The following is a 21,113-nucleotide window of genomic DNA, read 5'->3' on the forward strand; positions in this document are numbered from 1 at the left end:
AGTTATTTTTTCTCTAAGATTTGTATGAGTTTTTTGAAAAATATTAATAGACAACTTGAATTATTAATTAAGTCATAGAAAATTATTTATTTATTTAAAATTTTATTTTTATATCTTTATTTTATATATATATATAACACATTAATTATGATAATCACGCAAAGTATTTTGTCAAGTGTCGATTAATGATTAATTTTTTTCCTTACAAACATGCATTAAATCAAATGTAGTGATTAATTCATTATTAATTTTATTTTAATAATTATATGATAATCTTGAAAATATGATATCTTAATAAATTCATAAAAAATTATTTAAAATTGTCAAATGTTTGGATTTTTTAATACCAATTAATATTTAAGGTATCATATTTTTAAGATTATAGAATAAATTAAAATTTATATTTTTAAAATTTTGTTATTATTGAAAACTTATTCTGACTCACGTTTAAGAGTTTTAATTTATATTTATAATATAATAAATAGAAAATAATGAATATCTTTAAATGGATATATTATAAATTTTATAATATTTATTTATAAATAAATATAATATAATAAATAAATAAATTATAATTATTTTATCAAGTGACGTACTTAATGTGTTAATTATTTTTTAACACATTGAATGACGGTACATTAAATTAAAACTGTTTTCGATTAACATATTGAATAGCGAATAAATAATTAAATTTAAATTTAAAAAAAAGACTGATTATTACAAAAATTATAGTTATCAATTCTGTTAGAATTATTTAAAAAAATGAGTTTAATCTTTTATTTTTAAATTAAACTCTCCCCGATTTATCGGTAATTAAATATAAAAAATAATTAAATACATACCTATAAAATTAATAATTAAATATATACATAGACAGCCATAGCCCGGTATTTTCGGAAGCATTGTGGTATCCTCCGGGGAATTAGTCACATCAAGGTATTGGGCCCTTTTTGCATTTAACTATAGCCTACATGATTTAGATAACCATGAAGGGAGAAGTAACCCTTATCGGGTTGAATTGTTGAATAAAATATTCCACCTGAGTGGCGTATACGAATAATACAATTTATAGATTCTTTTAGGTAAATTTAATGTCTTGCATGCAAATGTTGGAATAATAAGTTGTCATTTTCACTGTCTTTATTTTATGATTTGGGATCATTTTCTTTCCAAAACATTAGATGTAAGTTTGACAAATATGACTACACTTAAAAAGCATGGCGGGGCTCATAAATAATATATATTTAATGATGATGTATTGCAATGATTTTATATTTCTCATTGTATATATATTATTTTTCATAGGCCTTTTTAATGCGTGTGAAATAAATGGGTGTAAACCTTCACAATGAAAAAAATTATTGTACATTATTTTCATTTAGAGATATTTTTAATTTTTTTATTATTTCAAAATGTCTTTGAGTGCTCTCCTATATTAGTTTTGTTGTTTTAAGGCCGGACCTTCCATAAAACCCATAAGGCAGCTGCCTCAGGGCCCATGGAAATTCAACAATTTAGGGGGTCATAAATTGAAAATGGCCCATGTAAATTTCACAACTAGAGGCCCATGGAAATTTCACAACTCAGACTCTATACTTTTTCCGCCCGCTCGCCCACCCCCTTCTCGCGACCCTTCTCCTTCTCTCTCTTTCGCTCGCTGCCCTAACCCTTCCTCTTTGGCTCCGTCGCGCCTCGCCTCTCTTCTCGCGACCCTTCTCCCCCTTTCTCTTTCACTCGTTACCTTAGCCCTACTTCTTTGGCTCCGTCACGCCTCACCTTCGCCCTCGCTCTCGCTTCTCGCTGCTGCTTCGTCGTCGATAGCTCGCTGCTTCTCTCTCTTCTTACTACTCCTCGCCCTTCGCCCTCACCTCTCACTGCTCGATCGGCGATGGCTCGTCCTCAACGACTTGCCTCGCCCTTGTGGCCGGTGGCTCGCTGCTCGAGCACTTGCCCAACAAGCATCACCTCTTATTACTCTGCTCGGTTGCTGGCTCGCCATCGCCCTCCGTCGCTCGCCCTTGTGGGTTGTGGCCGATGGCTCGCTACCTCTTGATTGCGGATTGGGTCATCAAATTAGATCTGCTTCTCAAATGCTCTAACTCTAGATCTGCTTCAACTTTCAGCAGTTAGTTGTTTCTTCATTTCGTTAGTTACTTCTTCATTTCGTTTCATTTATGGTAGTATCATTCGTCTCGTTTCGTTTATGGTAATTTTTAATTGGTAATTTAAAAAAAAAATTATTCTTATGGTATAACTATTTATTTATTTTTTATATTTTATTATACAATTAGGGGTCCATTTTCACGTTTCGCCTCAGAGCCCCAAAAAGTCAGGTCCGACATTATGTTGCTTGACGGCATGTTTAGAGATATTTTTAAATAGACAAAAGGAAAACTAACGTGATATATACATACACTAATATAAATGTCATGATTAATAATAGATTGACAATAAGGCAAAAACTCAATTTGATTAGTTGAGATACATTGATGTACGAAGGGTACGCAATAAGAGAGACATTTTACATAATAGTTATATTTGAGTGGATGAAATTGTGTGCGACCGGCTTGAAAGTTGCATAGATATTGACCAATGATCATCGCAGAGGATTATTTACCCCTTCAACCATTGTTACCATTCAATTCAACCGTTTCTCGTTTGAATGGCCGGTGCCAAATGATTCTCTGCTACGCACACCATATCATAACGCAACTCCCCTGAAAGTCAGCGGCCTGCCTACAACGCCTTCAGATCGACGGCCTCCAAGCCTTCAATCCTAAAGGGCACGTCAAGACCATCGCACACCTCACCGCAGGTTATAATTGCCGTGAGCTGGAAACTGTGCTTCAACTGGAGGGAGAAAATGCGAGAAAGTGACAAATTTATTTTTAATTTTCTTTCTCTGGATTGCCGTCTCATCTACCTTTCAACACAAGCAGGAAGACACATAGCGAAAGAGAGAGAGAGAGAGAGAGAGAGAGAGAGAATTGAAATGGTTTCGGAAGGATTCCTTGTTTCTGCGTTGAAGAGAGAGGTTTTGAGTTTTTCTGTGTAGAATTTCAATTTTCCGATGGCGGAGACCACGGAAACTGCGGCCGCGCCGCTGCTAAGGCGGAGGGAGGAGGGAGAGGGGAGGACAGCGTCGCTGGCGGTGTTGCTAGGGCGGGCGACGGGGCGGAGGGGGCCGTCGATGCTGGTGCGGGAGACGGCGGCGCGGCAGCTGGAGGAGCGGCGGGCGGACTGGGGGTACTCGAAGCCGGTGGTGGCGCTGGACATGGCGTGGAACATGGCGTTCGTGGTGGTATCGGTGGTCATGCTGTCTTGCACGACGGCAGAGCAGCCGAACGTGCCAGTTAGGGTTTGGATCTGCGGGTACGCGCTGCAATGTGCGGTGCATGTGGTTCTGGTGTGGTTGGAGTACCGGAGAAGGAACCGGAGGAGGTCCCGGGATGTGGAGGCCGCCAGGCCTGAGTCCAACTCGGATGCTATTGATACTGACGACGAGAATGCTGAAGGGGCTTCGGGTGTTAGCAATGGATCAAGGTAGCTAATGCTGTTTCTTTTGCGTTTTAGTTCTGACTTTGCAGATGTCGGTTTTCAATTTCCCTCGTCTTGCGGTCTCTTCTTGTGACTTTGATTTCAGCTCCGTTCTGAGAATTGTCGGTTTAGCTTAATGCTTCCACTTAAACATGCTATGGAGAATATGGCACTTTAGGGTTGAAATCCAGAATGAATTGGTGAAGACAAAGAGATGAGTGCACAAACACAGGAGAGATTAACATTAGGTGGCTTTCGCAAGCGTATCATTAGGGAGAGGACCGCAATGAAATTTCTATCACAAGTGTATTGTTAGTTAGAAACTGACAAATGAGGAAATTCCTGCGATTGGTTCATCGCAACGAGACAGGCATGGAGTCTAGAAAGTTTATCGTGAGGAACACTGAAAGATGTGAAGAATTCACTATCATGATGAACACTAGAATGATGAGGAATGAGAGATATTAAATTTAATGTTTGATATTAAGATTTAAGTTTTATTTGAATTTTAGAACTTAGATTTTTAGTTTTTTAGATTTCGTCTTTTATTGTTTTGATGTGATAATTATACTATGGTAATTATCTTCTATTTAAGATTTTAGCATATAAATAGGCTTATGATGCAATCGGTGGTAATGCTTTTGATTGTTATTGAATATGATTCTCTCTCTCTCTCTCTCAGGTCTTCCCTTCCCAAACTTCTTCATCTTCTCTTCTTTTGTCCCCTAATTTTTCTTTTCTTCTTCTTTCACAATTTTCTGGTTGTTTCACATCAAAGTGGTACGCAAGCAAACATCAATTCTAAGATTCCAGCAATACAACAACTCCTCACTGTGGCGCAGCCACCTTTCACTCGCAAAAAACCTTCAGCATAGCACTTCTTCAATCCATCTTGCAGAACATCAACAACATTCATCTTCATTAACCATCATCATCATTCTGGCAGAGCACCATTGCCATCATAATCCTCATTGGAGGCCTCAGCAACATCAGCCGCAACAGTCTTCATTATCATCAGTACACAGCAATAGCAGGAAACTATAGCAACCATCAAAACAAGCCACCCTTGTCCCTTGCCAAGATCATTGATTGCCTCTGGAGTCACAACAGAGCATCACTAGCGACCAAAAGTCCTGTCATATCATCAGAGAGCCTCATCGATCCTGGCTCGTTCATCAGAACCTCACTCCAACGTCATCAAACCCCATCAACACCCTTGTTGACATCCTTGCAATGATTTAAAGACTTCAGCAAAGCCATCATCAGTCACCAACAAATCTGCCACAACCTTCACTAGATGCAACCGGTAGTTGAGGCCATTGGAACCGTTGAGAACCCCATATTTGCATCACCATTAGCCTCGCTGACATCCCACCATCTCCCTGGAAGCCTTCGTCGATGATGGCAAGCCCAGTCAATGCATTTGGCAAGGTCAGAAGTCCCTCGGTTGCTGATCCCTGCTACTATTCCAGTCGACAATGCCTTTTGCCTGTTGTTCTTCTAGAAACCAAACCAACTACTCAATAGTTTGAGTTGTACCCAAATCCAGATCAGCGCCCAAATAACCATCTTATCTGACCCAATATAGTAACCCGAGCCCCAGAGAAAAATCTTCTCCAAAGAAGCCCGTTAACTTGAGCCTAACCCAAGTTTTATTATTAGCTTAGCCCCCTTCCACTAACGAACTAGTTAACCCAGGGCTTTATATAATTCAACCTGCAACTAGATCCTTCTACATGGCTACCTTGTAAACAGGTTGTATTCTTCCTTTTTTTCTGGTTTTAATTTTTGTTAACTAATTTAGTATTAATTAATTTTTGTTTGTTATTTGTCACCTTTTTAGGCTATGCCAGTAGACCTATTTTTTTTCCTTTTAACCCCTATTTCTCCCATTGCATTTGATATTTTCAACCCCATTAACCGCATTCAACCTATTAGCACATATATTCCATACCCACATACACAAATAACCATCATCCAAGCCATCCGCACATTGTCCTCACTTTTTATTTGAGCTTCCTTGGTGATTGGTGGTGTCTAGCTTTGGTCCCACTAGTTATTGGGAAAATAAATAAATAAATAACTAAACAAACACAAAAAAGAAGAAAAAAAATGCTGAGATCAATTAGACCTACCAATGCAATGGAGTCTACCTTTAGCATCCAAATCCCAACAACTAGACGAAGGTCTTTATCACTTAAATGCTAGGCTAGATGTACTCAGTTTGCTGCATCAGCTTCTAGGATTGAAAAGCATAAATCCTCTAGAACCCATTATAGAAGCTGTAGAGGCAATTGTCCCCCTAAGGAACATACCTCTTTTATGAACAATAAGTCAATGCTATGTCCTCTTTCGCCTGGTATATCACCTTCAAAAGAACATAAAGGAGAAATAGGTGGAATTTCAAATGCCGAGGCACAATCGTAATGCTTTAACTATAGAGGTGCCACATGATTGCTAGTTGTCCATTATTTACTTTCATTATGGTGCACGATAAAAAAGTAAACAAAGAAGAACGGCCAAAAGCACAAAACCATAACCACAATAGTAATGAATTGGGTGGTTTAGATGAAGATTGTGATCACAAATTAAGGAAGTCATACAAGAAAAGGAATTACAGATACTTAACCAAAAAAGACTTGAGCATGAGGTAATAGTTGAATCTGTTACATCAATTAAGGAAGTTCCTGGGGACATTCAGATGGTAGTACCAAAGAAACCTGTCAGGTACTTGAAGAATATCATAATATTTTCTCTGTGGAATTTCATGACCACCTTTTCCTTTAACCTCATATTAAGCATTAGTAGATTTTCTCACGAGTAAACCTTCTTACTTTGCCTGACCACCAAATGAAATTCATTGAAAATTTTGAACTCGATAAAGCACTCAATAAACTACAATCTAGTCTACCTGATTATCATACTAAACTAATTTGGATGACTTTCTACTTAAGAGGTGGCTTGAGTAACTCCTATCTTCATCAGCTTTGAAAAGATTTGAACAAGCCATAATTATGCACTTGATTCCAACCAACAAGTACAAGTAGGTTGTACTCTCACACGTATAAACAAAGAATTATTATGAAAAGCAAGTTATCTCCCAACCATGTGAAACAAATGAGTGTGTATGAAACCCCACAGGGTGACCTAGTGGTAAGAGACTGTAGTTGTCTCGTCTGCAACTATGGTTCAAACTTCCCTAAGGGAAAAGCCCACACACAATTTTTTATTTTTTATTTTTTTTATTCTTGTTAGGTGAATTTCATTTGTGAGCTATTATATATGTCCAATCAGTTTGCTTAGGGCACACCTGAAAGCTAGTGGTTGCATCAAATTGTGAACAACATAAAAGTTGCATGATATTGACCAATGATCATCACATGGTATTATTTACCCCTTGAACCATCCAATTCACGTGTTTCCCATCTCCCACTTTCCACGGCAGACCCCGTTGAGTGGTGGGTGAAAAGTGATTTCCTGCATTGCAGCCCATCTTGTAACACAACTCCCCTGGAAATCATCAACTGAACCCACGACTCCTTCAAATCAACAGCTGCCAAGTCTCAAATCCTGAAGATGCATTAACCCCATCATACACCTTACCACAGTCAAAACTTTACCTTCCGCTGGAAACTCTACTGACTAGTGAAGAAAATGCAAGAAAGTGACAAATTTTTTTAATCTTCCATCTCTAGATAGCTGTCCCATCTACCCTTTAACCCAAACAGGAAGACGCGTTGCAAGAGAAATCAAATGGCTTCCTTTCTGTGTTGAAAAGAGGGATCTTGAGTTTTCTTGCAGAATTTCCTGATGGCGGAGACAAGTGAGACAGCGGATGTGCCACTGTTAACTCCAAGGGGGGAGGGGGAGGTAGGGCCAACAGTGATGATCATGGTGGCGATGTTGGGGTGGGCGATAGGGTGGAGGGCATGGGAGATGGCAATTTGGTGGGAGAACTGGATGTTCTCAAAGCCGATGGTGGTGCTGGATGTTGTGTTAAACCTAGTGTTCATGATGGTGTCAGTGGTGATGCTAGTTTGCACAGGGGCAGAGCAGCCAAACATGCCAATTAGGGTTTGGATGTGTGTGTATGCACTATTGTGCATGGTGCGTGTGGTTCGGGTGTGGTTGGGGTACCGGAGAAGGAACCGAAGGAGGTTCCAGGATGTCGAGGCCCCCAGACCTAACTCCAATTTGGGTGCCATTGATACTAACAATGAGGATGTCGAAGGGGCTGCTGGGATTATCAATCGACCAAGGTGAGCTAATGCCCTCGCTTTGGCCTTTTTGGTTCCAACTTTGAAGCAGGTTTTGAATTTCCCTTGCCTTGCAGTCTTTTGTTGTGGCTTTACATTCAGCCCAATTCTGAAAATTGGCTGTTTAGCTTAATGCTTTCACTTAAAGATGCTGTGAAAAATATGGCACTTTAAGGTTGAAACCAAAAATGAATTGGCAAAGATGAAGATATGAGTGCACAAGCACAGGAGAGCTTAACATTAGGAGTCTTTCACAAGTCTCTCGTTAGAGGGAGGACCGCAATCAAATTTCTTTCACAAGTGTATTGTTAGTTAGAAACCAAGAGAGATGCAGAAATTTCTGCCTGTGGTTCATATTGAGTTGGCAGGCCCGAAAGGTTTATCATGAGGAACACTGGGACAGGCATAGAATTCCCTATCTTTTAATATTTTGCTGTTGTGTTTCCATATTAATGATACTGAGAACCTTATATTTTAAGATTTTCTGAGGCAGATAAGTTACAGAAATGGTATTTACCTACACACGGGAAGGGAGGAAAAATAAGGTAAGAAAGGCAAGTGCTGCCACTAGTCCCAAAATGTATATGGTCTTGAAAGGAAAGGATTGTTGAAGCTTATAAGTTTTTCAAATGACTATTTCCTTCTTTCTGTATCCACTTTATTTAAGCACTTGTAAGGTAATTTAAGCTTGTGGTTTTGGATGTAGTTAGTGTTACCTGTCAATGACAGACCAATCTGATCACAGTAAACCCACTCTCAAAATTGTTATTTCTACCTTGGTGGATCTTCTTCCTTTTTTTACATGTCCCTGTTTACCCAGGATCAACATTTACCTGCAACAGCATTACCATCTCTGCTCCCTAGCTAATTGCCCGCAAAGCCACCGACCAAACAAAATCCATTACCAAACTGACTTTAAATTTAGGCTTGCTCTTGTACTCCAAATATTTTTAACCCATTTTTCCTCTCAAGATTTTACTTCTATGTTTTTCTAAAATATGAAAGCAAGCTTTGTTAGCAAGGATAAATTGCCTCTTTGTAACTAGGTCATGGGTTTGAGTTGTGAAAACAACTTCTTTCAAAAAACAATGATATCTTTGGAATCTCATGCACTAGGGACGGCCTTTTATGTTTTTTTTTTTTTTTTATAACATCTTTGGCCAAGCAAACACATATTACCTCTCAAATGGTCACCTTGGGCTGGGGAGGGCGAGTTGGTTGTCCATGGCATCCTGGTAATTTCCATGTTGTACACTGATAGTGCCTGACCATAGGCGTGCTGTTCTGATGATGGTTAAAGTTTCCAAAGTCTTCACTTTTGATTAATATTTCATGATGTCTTTTCTAACCTGAATTAATCAACTGTAAACTTTGTTACTATTCCTTGATGCAAATTCCTTGTGGTCATTAAGGTATGGTATCCTTAGCTACTATTTGTTGTTGGTTCTGTTATTTGCCCTGGGATATTTCATCCTTGATGTGTACTAATTTTGTGAATTTCAGTGTAACTAAAAGATGCGAGTCTGTGAATACAATGGTTTCATTTCTTTGGTGGATTCTTGGCTTTTATTGGGTAGTTTCTGGTGGCGACACTCTTCTGCATAAGGCTCCACACCTCTACTGGTATGAATTAAACTAAGCTAATCCCAAATTCCTTTCATTTGTCTGTGCAAGGATGCAACTAAGCAGACTGCTAGATATCTTAACAATTATATTCTTGTGCTGATAACAGAACATGCATTAATGCATAAAGAGAACAGTGTGATGCTGGAGACAGTTTTCTTTTAAGGCTTATTCACTAGATTAGTGTCAAGAAAACAAGGAAAAACTAAAACTTCATATTAAAATACAGCACAAGCAGTAAATTTATACAGCATAGGCACAGCCTGCCTTATGCGGATTAGGAAACTACCAAATCTAGAAAGAAATAAAAAGGAAAGCTATAGCTACCGAATATAGAAAGAAATATACAAAAAAGATACAAGACATAATATACAATCAAATCACTCAAATAAGGAAAGCAAATCAATTAAATAAATCTCCCGTGGATATGAAGCAATATGAATCAGCCCCATAAGGAATCAATAATCAATATGAATCAGCCCCATCTTCTAACACTCCCCTCAAGATGGAGAATGAATGTCATACATTCCCATCTTGCGTAGAAGCTTGTGAAATATGCTATCCGAAAGCCCTTTAGTAAATAGATCAGCAAGTTGCTCGCCAGTAGGAACAAATGAAGTACAAATCAAGCCACCTTCAAGTTGCGCTTTAATGAAATGTCTATCGACTTCAATATGTTTAGTCCTATCATGTTGGACCGGGTTATGAGCAATATTGATAGCAGATTTGTTGTCATAATATAACCACATAGGAGCTGTCCAACGAATTTGTAAATCTGCCAAAATTATTTTAAGCCACAGCTACTCACAAATCCCCAAAGCCATAGATCTAAATTCAGCCTCCACACTAGATCTAGCCACCACATTTTGTTTCTTACTTCTCCATGTGATAAGATTACCACCAAGGAACGTACAATAATCTGAGGTTGACCGTTTATCAATAAGGGATCCAACATAATCCGCATCAGTGTATGCTTCCATGGACATGTGACCTCATTTTTTAAATAAAATTCCTTCACCTGGACTACCTTTAAGATAATGAAGAATACGATGCACAGCCTTAAGATGACTTTCTTTGGGGCTATGCATAAATTGACTAGCTACGCCCACAACATAGGCAATGTCTGGCCTTGTATGGGAAAGATATATTAGCCACCCTACTAACCGTTGGTAGGATTCTCTATCAACAGCCCCTTCTTCGAGTTCAGCACCAATACGGTGATTTTGTTCAATTGGAGTATCAATTATTTTACAGTCCAACATACTAGTTTTCTATAAAAGATCCAGCACATATTTTTGTTGTGAAATAAAGATACCCTCTTTAGATCGAGCCACCTCAATACCCAAAAAATATTTTAAATTGCCCAGCTCTTTTATTTCAAACTTGTGAATCAAGCATCTTTTCAAGGCTTCAATACCGTCTTTATCATCTCCTGTCACAATGATATCATCAACATATACTAATAGAGTAGTGAGTTTACCCGTTTTAGAATGATGAATAAAAAGTGTATGATCTCCTTGACTTTGTTTATAGCCCAAACCAAGCATCACCTTTGTAAACCTTCCAAACCAAACTCTGGGAGACTGTTTCAGCCCATAGAGAGTTTTCTTCAACCGGCATACAACATTTTCTCCTTGATTAGTCAATCCGAACCCAGGAGGAACTTCCATATAAATTTTTTCTTCTAAATCCCCATGTAAAAAGGCATTTTTAACGTCAAATTAATACAACGACCAGCCTAACATAGCTGCTAAAGACAACAAAATTCTGACGTTATTCATTTTTGCTATGGGAGCAAACATCTCAATGTAGTCCACACCATATGTTTGTGTATAACCCTTGGTCACTAATCTAGCTTTGTACCTTTCGAGAGAGCCATCTGATTTATATTTCACTGTAAATACCCATCTACACCCAACAGTTTTCTTTCCTTTAGGTAGATGGACCAAATCCCAGGTTTGGTTCTTTTCAAGTGCAGGCATCTCAACCTTCATAGCCTCCTTCCAATTATCATTACTTAAAGCTTCATATAGATTCTTTGGGATAGGGATGGAGTTAAGATTGGTCAAGGCGGCCTTGTGTGCCAGAGACAATTTAGAATAACTGAGGAATAGATGTAGGGGATGTTGAGTGCAGGCTCGAGTTCCTTTTCTTAGGGCAATTGGGATGTACAAGTCAACCAAAATTCGTGTAGACGGTTGAGTGTTGCTTGGAATAGGTTCTGGTATAACAGTAGGTACTGCAGGTTGAAGTTGGTTAGGACTCTTGGGTGAATCAGGTTAAGGTTTGCACTGATCTACACAAGGATTAGATAATTCAACATGCTTAGAGATAAAATCAGGACCTTTTCTCCTTGAATAGATTTGCAATGGGTGAGAAGAAGAGTGAACATTCTCTCTTGGAACCGGATTTAAGAAATCCTGAGGATGATTTGAAGGAGAAGGAGAAACTGGAAAATTTGAGAAATAGAATTCCCTGGACTGTTCATCCAATAAATTATTCTCCCCCTTAATATCAGCCATATCAAAATATGATTGGTCATCCACAAAGCTTACATCAGCTGAAACAAACAACTTCTTGGATGGAGGATGGAAACACTTATAACCTTTTTGAGTGGAGGAATATCTAACAAAGACACACTTAAGGGCTCTAGGATCCAATTTCCCTCTATGAGGAGAATGATCATGAACAAAAACCAAACAACCAAACACTCTTAGGCAAAGATTTGTTGGAATAAATTCTGGGAAAGCCTTAGTAAGAAGCTAAAGAGGACTTTGAAGATCAAGATTCCTAGAAGAAAACCTATTGGTGAGATAAGTAGCTATCAAGACAGCTTCTCCCCAATAGCGTTTAGGCACATTATTGTGGAATAACAAGGATCTTGTAACTGCCAACAAATGACCATTCTTCCTCTCAGCTACTCCATTTTGCTGAGGGGTATAAACACAAGAAGATTCATAAATTATACCCTTATCTTGAAAGAAAAGAGATAAAGTTTGGTTGAAAAAATCTTTGGCATTGTCAGTTCTCATTCTTTTAATTTCAATTCCAAATTGATTCTTAATCATGGTATAGAAATTAGGAAAAATGGTGCATACTTCTGATTTGTTCTTTAGAAGATACAACCACACAACTCAAGTACAATCATCCACAAACAACACAAACCATCGAGCACCCGAAAGACTAGGAATAGGAGAAGGACCCCAAATGTCACTGTGAATTAAGTTGAAAGGAAAAGCACATCGAGTATTATTAAGAGGAAATGAAACTCTTTTATGCTTAGCAAATTGACAAACATCATAGTGAAAATCACTATTATCTAATTCATTGAACAAAGAGGGATATATAGACTGGAGAACTACAAAAGATGGATGTCCTAGGCGAAAAGATGAAGCCATAAGACATCCTTATTGGATTTAGCTACAAAAGATATAGGAGAAAAATGTTTTCTATCACTCGGCCCACTAGACTCTTCAAGGTAGTATAGCCCCTCTTTCACCTTAGCATGCCCAATCTTCTTCCTCGTGTCCTTTTCCTAAAATTCACAAAGATTTGGATGGAAGATGACACGACAATTTGTGTCTTGGGTCAGTTTTTTAATAGAGATGAGATTGGTGTAGAGTTTTGGGACATGAAGAACGTCTTTCAGAATTAGGTAATTGTTAACAAGAATATCCCCTATTCCAGCAACAGTAGTTAGGGATCCATTAGCCAACACAATCTTTTTAGTACTAGGGCATGGTTTGTAGTTTAGAAATTTGTGTGAAGAATGGGTTATGTGGTCGGTTGCACTGGAATCAAAAACCCAGTGTGATTTAAAATCTAAATCTAAAGCATTTAAGCAACAAGAATTGAAAGTAATACCTGTGAAGACAAGATTTGAAGCACTAACTCCTTGCTCTTTTTCAAGAGACCCCAATAGGTTCCTTAACTTCTCAATCTCCTCTTGTTTGAGCCCCATCAATTTTGTTAGTCCTATTTCTTTGCCTTTTGTATGCTCTTGGTCGTTGTAGTTGGTCATATGAGATGTCTGTTGACCATTAGCAGTATGGCCTGCACCTTAGGCTTAAGTTGTTGTCCTCCTTTTGTTGGCTTCCCATGAAGCCTCCAACATCTATCAACTGTATGCCTCAGCTTCTTACAGAAGGTGCACCACAAACTATCTTTGCTTGTGGTCCAGCTTGTATCCATGAATTTTTTTATCTTCTTTAGTCCCTCTTTCACGTCCAGCTCCTTTTAGAGTCAATAGAGTTGAACTCTCCAAGTGACCATGCTCCAACATAACTCCTCTTCGGCCTTCTTCTGCACGTACAATAGAAATTACTTCATTTAAGGAGAGTAGATTGGGCTTACCAAGAATCTGAATTCTAATAGCATCATATTCTAAATTTAGTCTAGCCAAGAAGTCATATATTTGCTCCTTCTCGACAAATCTCTTCTGGACTGCTGCATCTTCACTGCATTTCATTTGGATGTACTAATAGTGATCCAATTTTTGCCACAAGGTTTGCAACAAGTTGGAATATTCGGTGATAGATCGATTCCTTTGCTTGGTTGTTGCTGCCTTGGTTCTAAGTTCATAAATCGGTGCGGCATCATGGACCTTTGAATAGGTAATCTTCACCGTCTTCCATATCTCCCTTGCCGTTGTTAAGAACATAACGATATCACTAATCTCCGGATTCATGGAGTTCCACAACCAAGACATGACTAATGAATCTTCTTCATCCCATGCACCATACATGGGATCATTCTCCTACAGTCCAGATCCCTCCAAATGACTCAATTTTCCCTTGCCTTCCAAGAAAGTCTTGATAAGCTAGGACCACTCGAGGTAGTTCTTGCCATTCAACCTATAGGCTGCTTGGACAATCGGAAGTTCTCCTCCAATACTATGATTGATCAGAAGTTCTCTCCCAGTACCTTGACTGAAACTTTCTGTGACATCAGTCATGCCTACTGATTTTTCAGCTTCGGCCGCCATTCTATGGGTCGATGAGAGGATTGGATCAAGGGAGATTCTCAACTACACAATCGCAACAGACCTAGGACAAATCTTATGGCTTTGATACCATGTTAAGAAAACAAAGAAAAACTAAAAACTTCGTATTAAAATACAGCACAAGCTGTAAATTTATACAGCATAGGCACAGCCTGCCTTATGTGAATTAGGAAACTACCAAATCTAGAAAGAAATAAAAAGGAAAGCTATAGCTACCGAATATAGAAAGAAATATACAGAAAAGATACAAGATATAATATACAATCAAATCACTCAAATAAGGAAAGCAAAGCAATTAAATAAATCTCCCATGGATATGAAGCAATATGAATCAGCCCCATCTTCTAACAATTAGTAACTTACAAATCCTGGTTTTTGATGCATCTGTACTTTCTGTAAAAGCATGTGATTATCAGTTGCAGAGAAAATCCTCATGGATCTTAATACAGTTCCTTTTATTGAGCTTGTATTAATTGACTCTTGCATCGTGAATTTTGTATCCATTTAAGCCTCCAATTGATCTTGATATAGAAAAACAATGATTGAACTCATATCTAGAATTTCACATTTTTTTACCAAGAGTAAATTTTTTGAAGAATCATGTCAAGCAATGGAACCCATTTAACTCATGCTAAACATTGCAGGTTGGCTGTGGTATTTCTGGCATTCGATGTGTTCTTTGCCCTCTTTTGCGTTGTTTTAGCTTGTTTGATAGGGATAGCTCTCTGTTGCTGCTTGCCCTGCATTATTGCAATTCTTTATGCTGTTGCAGGCCAGGTAACATAAAAGGAGGAGGGGGGGAAGAACAGGTCATATTTAAAGTGGATTTTTGACTGTTCAATAGTTTTCTGCTGATGTTAATTCTTTTGCTTACAAGCAGGAGGGTGCATCAGATGCAGATCTCAGTCTGCTTTCAAGGTACAGATTTCAAAGTTCCAACAATGAGGTTGGAGCAGGTAGAATGGTTCCTGTTGAAACAAATAGTGGACACTTGGCTAATGAACGAACTCTTTTACCTGAGGATGCGGTAAGTTATTGGGTTAACATAAAATGCTAAGTACTTAATTTCTTCATGACTACTCATCTTACCAGAATTCCCTTTTTATGTTTTTTATTTGTAATAGAATCTGCATTTTTGGCAAAGAATTTGGTTATTTTATTTTTGTTGATATTTAACAACCTGCCTGTGCCAGTGTTTCTGGAGTCCTATATTAGATGTTCGTATCAAAGATCATTGGCATTAAGTAGGAGCAACAAGCCCAATTAATTACTCTTTGGGTAGCTGTCACGGCCTGTCTTGACAATATTCTATCTCCCAATTCCGATATGAATTAGGAGAACCCAATACCCGAACAGGAAGCAGTAATAGAGAGAAAAGAAGAGTGAGAGCAATCGGAGGGAAGAATGGGAGAAAGAACAGAGAGAGAGAATTGAGAATTGGAGGGGAGAACAATAGGAATTCCGATTTTCATTCATACTATTTCTCTCATTCGTGTAGGCAAATATACCCCCAGCGTCTAGGAGGAGAGATTCTCCTGCCAGGTGGGCCCTACTCTTTTAACAAACTTGAGATTCTCTAACCATCTTTGCACATGGCAGTAACTACATTCTTCTAGAACTTACAACAATAAAAATAAGAGGCTATTACTATCTAAAGAACTACATCAACAGAACAATAAATAGCAACAATGGAAATTTTAAAAAATAGGCTCAGAGGGCTCTTCTCGTGACACTTCCCCCGCCTTTAACAATTTTCTTGTCCTCAAGAAATGTTAAGGAGATTAGCCATTCTTGGAAATTGCTTGAGAAGATCCGGTAGGTACTCCCAGGTGCTGTCTTCCAAGGGTTTACCCTGCCACTTGACCAACACTTGCATGAGGGGAGCTCCATGTTTGTAGATCACTCTCCGCTCCAAAATAACTTCGAGTTCCACTGCTTGTCCAGCCTCCATAGGGATAATGGGTAGAGCAACACTCACTGGTTGTTCTCCCATTGCCTTCTTAAGGAGAGAAACATGAAATACAAGGTGAATAAGTGACCCTGCGAATAACCTTAGTCAATATGCCACTTTCCCCACCTTGGCTTCTGTAGGGAATGACCCATAGTATTTAGGGCTGAGCTTGGTCACCTTTCCCCGAGTGATGGATTTAAGGTGAGGATATCTCAACCTCAAGTATATTTCGCGTCCCACTTCGAACTCTCGTTCGCTTCTCTTCCTGCCCGCAAACTGCTTCATGCAGTTTTGAGCCGAGGCCAGTTCTTGCTTCAATTGTTGTGTCACCTCTTTCCTCTGTCGCAAGTAATCATCTACCGAAGCTACCTTGGATTCTTCTCCTGCTGCAGGCAAAACAGTCGACTGGTATCCAAATAAAGTCTCAAATGGGGTCATCTTGGTGGAGTGGTGGGAAGTATTGTACCACCATTGGGCCAAGGCCAGCCATTTATGTCATTCTTTAGGTTGCATTAGGCAGATGCACCTTAGGTAGGTCTCAAGACTTTGGTTCACCCTCTCGATCTGGCCATTCGTTTGAGGGTGATGAGCAGTTAACATGCTCAACTTCGTTCCCAATGATCTCATCAATTCCTGCCACATTGTGTTGGTAAAAATCCAATCTCTATCTAAGATTATGGTCATGGGAGTTCCATGCAACTTAATCACCCAATCCAAGAAGGCCCTAGCCATCTCTTGAGCTGTATAAGGATGAGTTAATCCAATGAAATGGGAAAACTTAGTCAGTCTATCCACCACTACTAGAATGTTTTTCCTACCTTCTGACTTCGGCAATCCTTCCACAAAATCCATAGATACACTTGACCAAGCTTGATCAGGAATAGGCAAGGGTTGTAGTAGCCCAGGGTAGGCTACTGTTTTTAACTTGCATCTCTTACAAGTTTCACATGCTTGCACTAACTCCTTAATCTCTGATTTCATTATTGGCCAATAAAAAACCCGCTTCACCCTCAAGTACGTGTTTTGCTCCCCAATGCCTTCCCATGGGTGATTCATGTAAGGCTTGAAATATCTTCCTCTTCAAGTCTGCCTTATCTCCAATCACTACCCTTTCTTGATATCTCAGCATCCCTTTGTTTAAAGTTTACCCACTTCCCACGTTGCCTCCCAACGTTAATCCTTCCAGCAAGGGCTTAAGCTTCTCGTCCCTTTCATAACTGTCAATCACCTCTTGATACCACTGGGGTACCACTTCTGTCATGGTTACAGAACTCCCCTCTTCATGGCACCTTGAGAGTGCATTGACAGCTATATTTTCTTTTCCCTTTCGGTACTGTATAAGATAGTCCAACCCCATGAGCTTGGCCATTCCCTTCCTCTACAGCTGTGTTTGAAGTCTATGTTGTAACAAGAACTTCAAACTCTCATGGTCAGTCTTGATTATAAATTTTCCTCCCTCCAAATAGTGCCTCCATTTTTCAACAACCATCAAGATTGCTAGGAACTCCTTCTCATATATGCTGAGCCTTGAGTGTTTAGGACCTAGCACTTGACTTAGGAATGTAGAGGCCTTCCCTCCTGCACCAAAACCACCCCTATTCCAATTCCACTAGCATCGGTTTCCAGAATAAATGCCTTATCAAAATCTGGCAGTCCCAGAACTGGTACCCTGCTCATGGCCCCTTTCAATTTCTCAAAAGCCTCCTTTGTCTTTAGACCCCAACTGAAACCTCATTTCTTCAACAATTCAGTTAGAGGTCTACTAATTATCCCATAGTCCTTCACAAATTGGCGGTAATACTTGGTTAACCTCAAAAACCCTCTCAAGGCCCTTACTGAATTTGGCCTTGGCGAGGACACCATGGCCTCCATCTTTTGGGGGTCAGTACTCACTCCTCCTTGGGATATAATGTGCCCCAAATATTTCACTTGCTCTTAAGCAAATGCATACTTAGACTTCTTAATAAATAGCTGGTGGGATCAGAGGATATTGAGAGTAGTTCTAAGGTGGAGTAGATGTAGTTCAAAAGAAGGGCTATAAATGAGTATGTCATTAAAGAACACCAAAATGAACTTTCAAAGATAGGGTTCAAAAATTGTGTTCATAAGGGATTGAAAAGTGGTTGGGGCATTGGTGAGTCCAAAAGGCATCACCAAGAATTCGAAATGCCCATGATGAGTTCTAAAGGCTATTTTTTGGATATCCTCGGGCTTCATCCTGATCTTCTACCAAGGGTATAGGGAATTTATCTTTGATGGTTATAGCATTAATTGGTGATAATCCACACATAACCGCCATGTCCCATCTTTCGTTTTAACCAATAGGACAGGGGAAGCAAAGGGACTTTGGCTTGGCCTGATGATGGCTTGTTTTAGCATTTCCCTTACCATTTTTTCAATTTCATTTTTCTGGAGTGTGGGGTAACGGTAAGCTTTAATGTTAACAGGCTCAGTGTGTGGTTTTAAGTTAATAGAGTGGTCATGTACTCGAGTAGGAGGGAGTGATTGGGGTTCAAGGAAGAGATCCTCATACTCAACCAACAGTTTATTAAGGAGGTATAAGTGATGTACCTAATTGGGCCTTCCTTAGGGTGCACTCACCGTTAGGTATATCTCCCCTTGCAATGTTGGACCTTCTTGGACCTCCTTAGCTGCCACAATCAAAAAGAGGTGGGGCCACCGTCCCCATTTCTCTTTGATCACCCTCTGCAATCTCTTTCCGGATATCATTTTGCACGTTCCCACCTCTTTTCCCTCAGACAATGTCATCTTCCTTCCCTCCTTCTTGAAGGATACTTCCATTCTATTAAAATCAAAACTGATGGGGCTAACCCCTTTCATCCAATCTACTCCTAAAACCACATCACAACCCCCTTGCTACAGTAGTCTCAAATCTGTTTCGAATTTTTCTCCTTGCATCTCCCAACAAAAGCCATTGCAGGTCAATTTGCTCAACACTCGTTAGCCATTAGCCACTGTCACACTCAAAGGTAGAGTCCCTGTTAGGTGGCACTTCAGTCTCTTTGTTGTGTTTTCATCCAGAAAGTTGTGGGTACTCTCACTATCTATTAAGATCATGAGGTCGTTGCCCTTAAAGTGCCCCTCCACCTTAATGATCTTGTTATTAGTTACTCCCTTCAAAGCGTGAATGGAGATCTCTCCATTGTCCTCTGCTCTGTCTTCCCCGCTATCTCCTTCTATTTCCTCTTTCTAGGTTCTCCTCTTTGTCCCCAAGAGAATCTGCCTCTTACATGGCTGCCCTGGGTGGTATTTGTCACCACATCGGAAACAAAGGCCGGCTAACCTCCTTTGTTCTCTTAATTGTTCCCCACAAGGAACAGACCTCAATTCGCCTACACCCTTCACCCCTTGGTTACCTCTTACTGCATCTCAGTGGTAACTTCTTCCCCCAATAAGGTTGGCTCACAGAGTCACCCCTCTCTGTTGTTGCCTCTGCTTCTTCATTAGTGACTCCACAAACATCTCTTGTAATCGGGCGCTTTCAGAGGCTTGCTCCACCGTCCTCGACCTCATCATTTTGACCATTGGTTGTAATTCCTCATTCAGGCCACTCAGAAAGCTTGACACAAAATAAGCCTCTAATAAATGTGGGTTGTAGCATATCATAAATGATCTTAACTCCTCAAACTTCTGTAAATAATCCTCAACGCTCCCTATTTGTTTGAGCTTATTGAACTCTGATGAGATTCAACACAATAGATTGGATCCCAATGAAGTAGGCTAGTTTCTGCATTATTCCAACTCCAAATTACAAGGAAAAAAATGTAAACAAGCAACAAGATTGGGCATTCGAGAGGCCCAGGACTCTCCTGCAAGAAACTCCAAATTCTTCACCCCTTTCTCTCTCTTCTAATCCCCTTTTATAGGTTGTTATCCCTCTTCCATAACCGTATTTGGCTATGCACATGCTGGTTTGTTACACAAACCAGCCAAGTTCCTACTCTACCCTTGGCGCACATGCTGGTTGTTACGCCCTCCAGCTGTGTCACCCATATTCCTTTGATTCTTGTAGCGCCTTTGGTATGTTTGCAGAACCGGAGGCCTAACAAACTCTTCTATCGTATTCGCCATACTCCTCTCCCCGAATCACTCACACAATTTTTCAGAAAATTATTCCCATGTGTAATCTTCCCTCACACTAAAGCACCCCTTAAACCAAGCATCCATTGCTTCATTGAAGTAAGCGATGGCCAGCAACACCCTCTGCCCTCTGGGTATGTTATACCAATTGAACAACCTTTCGCACTTCCTCAACCACCATTGAGGATTAGTTCCTTCGAACACCGATATCTCCATCCGGGGCATGGGAAATCCCGGAGGATGGCCGTCAGGTTGCTCAAGCCTTTCTCTGGCCATAACTCCCTCTAACCCTTCCTCATGCTCTACCTCAATCTCGGAATTACCTTCCCTTCTATTCATTCTATTTCTCGATAAAATGGGGTCGTCCCTCTCATGTGGGGGAAAGTCAAGAGCCATCCTTACTATGTTTTGGCACGTAAACATGAGCATAAATTGTTGCATCTACGCCCCCATGTCTTGATGTAGCCTCGTCATGGACCCTTCCAGTCTCTGCTCCATCCCTTCCAATGAACCTTCTAGCTTGCAATCCATCGCTAAGATCGCCTCATGGTTCCTTTCCCCTCGGATCTCTCTAGATGGTCAATCCTTCTCTGGAATTCCGACACAGTTGGGCTGACTTGCTACAACTGTCTCAAAATTCTTC

The 21,113-nt window shown here is 39.8% G+C and overlaps 1 protein-coding gene across 1 annotated transcript in view; it reads left to right on the forward strand.

Moving 5' to 3' along the window:
* The window catches only part of LOC127810625 (cleavage and polyadenylation specificity factor subunit 3-II), an 87,733-nt gene that overhangs the window by 50,574 nt on the left and 16,046 nt on the right, over nucleotides 1-21,113 (forward strand). Inside the window, 4 exon segments of the mRNA XM_052350194.1 lie at nucleotides 2,962-3,543; nucleotides 9,297-9,416; nucleotides 15,063-15,195; nucleotides 15,299-15,445. Of these exon segments, the coding sequence (XP_052206154.1) occupies nucleotides 2,962-3,543; nucleotides 9,297-9,416; nucleotides 15,063-15,195; nucleotides 15,299-15,445 (982 nt within the window).

This window comes from Diospyros lotus, chromosome 9 (assembly GCF_014633365.1).
Source record: "Diospyros lotus cultivar Yz01 chromosome 9, ASM1463336v1, whole genome shotgun sequence".
Classification (NCBI taxonomy): Eukaryota; Viridiplantae; Streptophyta; class Magnoliopsida; order Ericales; family Ebenaceae; genus Diospyros; species Diospyros lotus.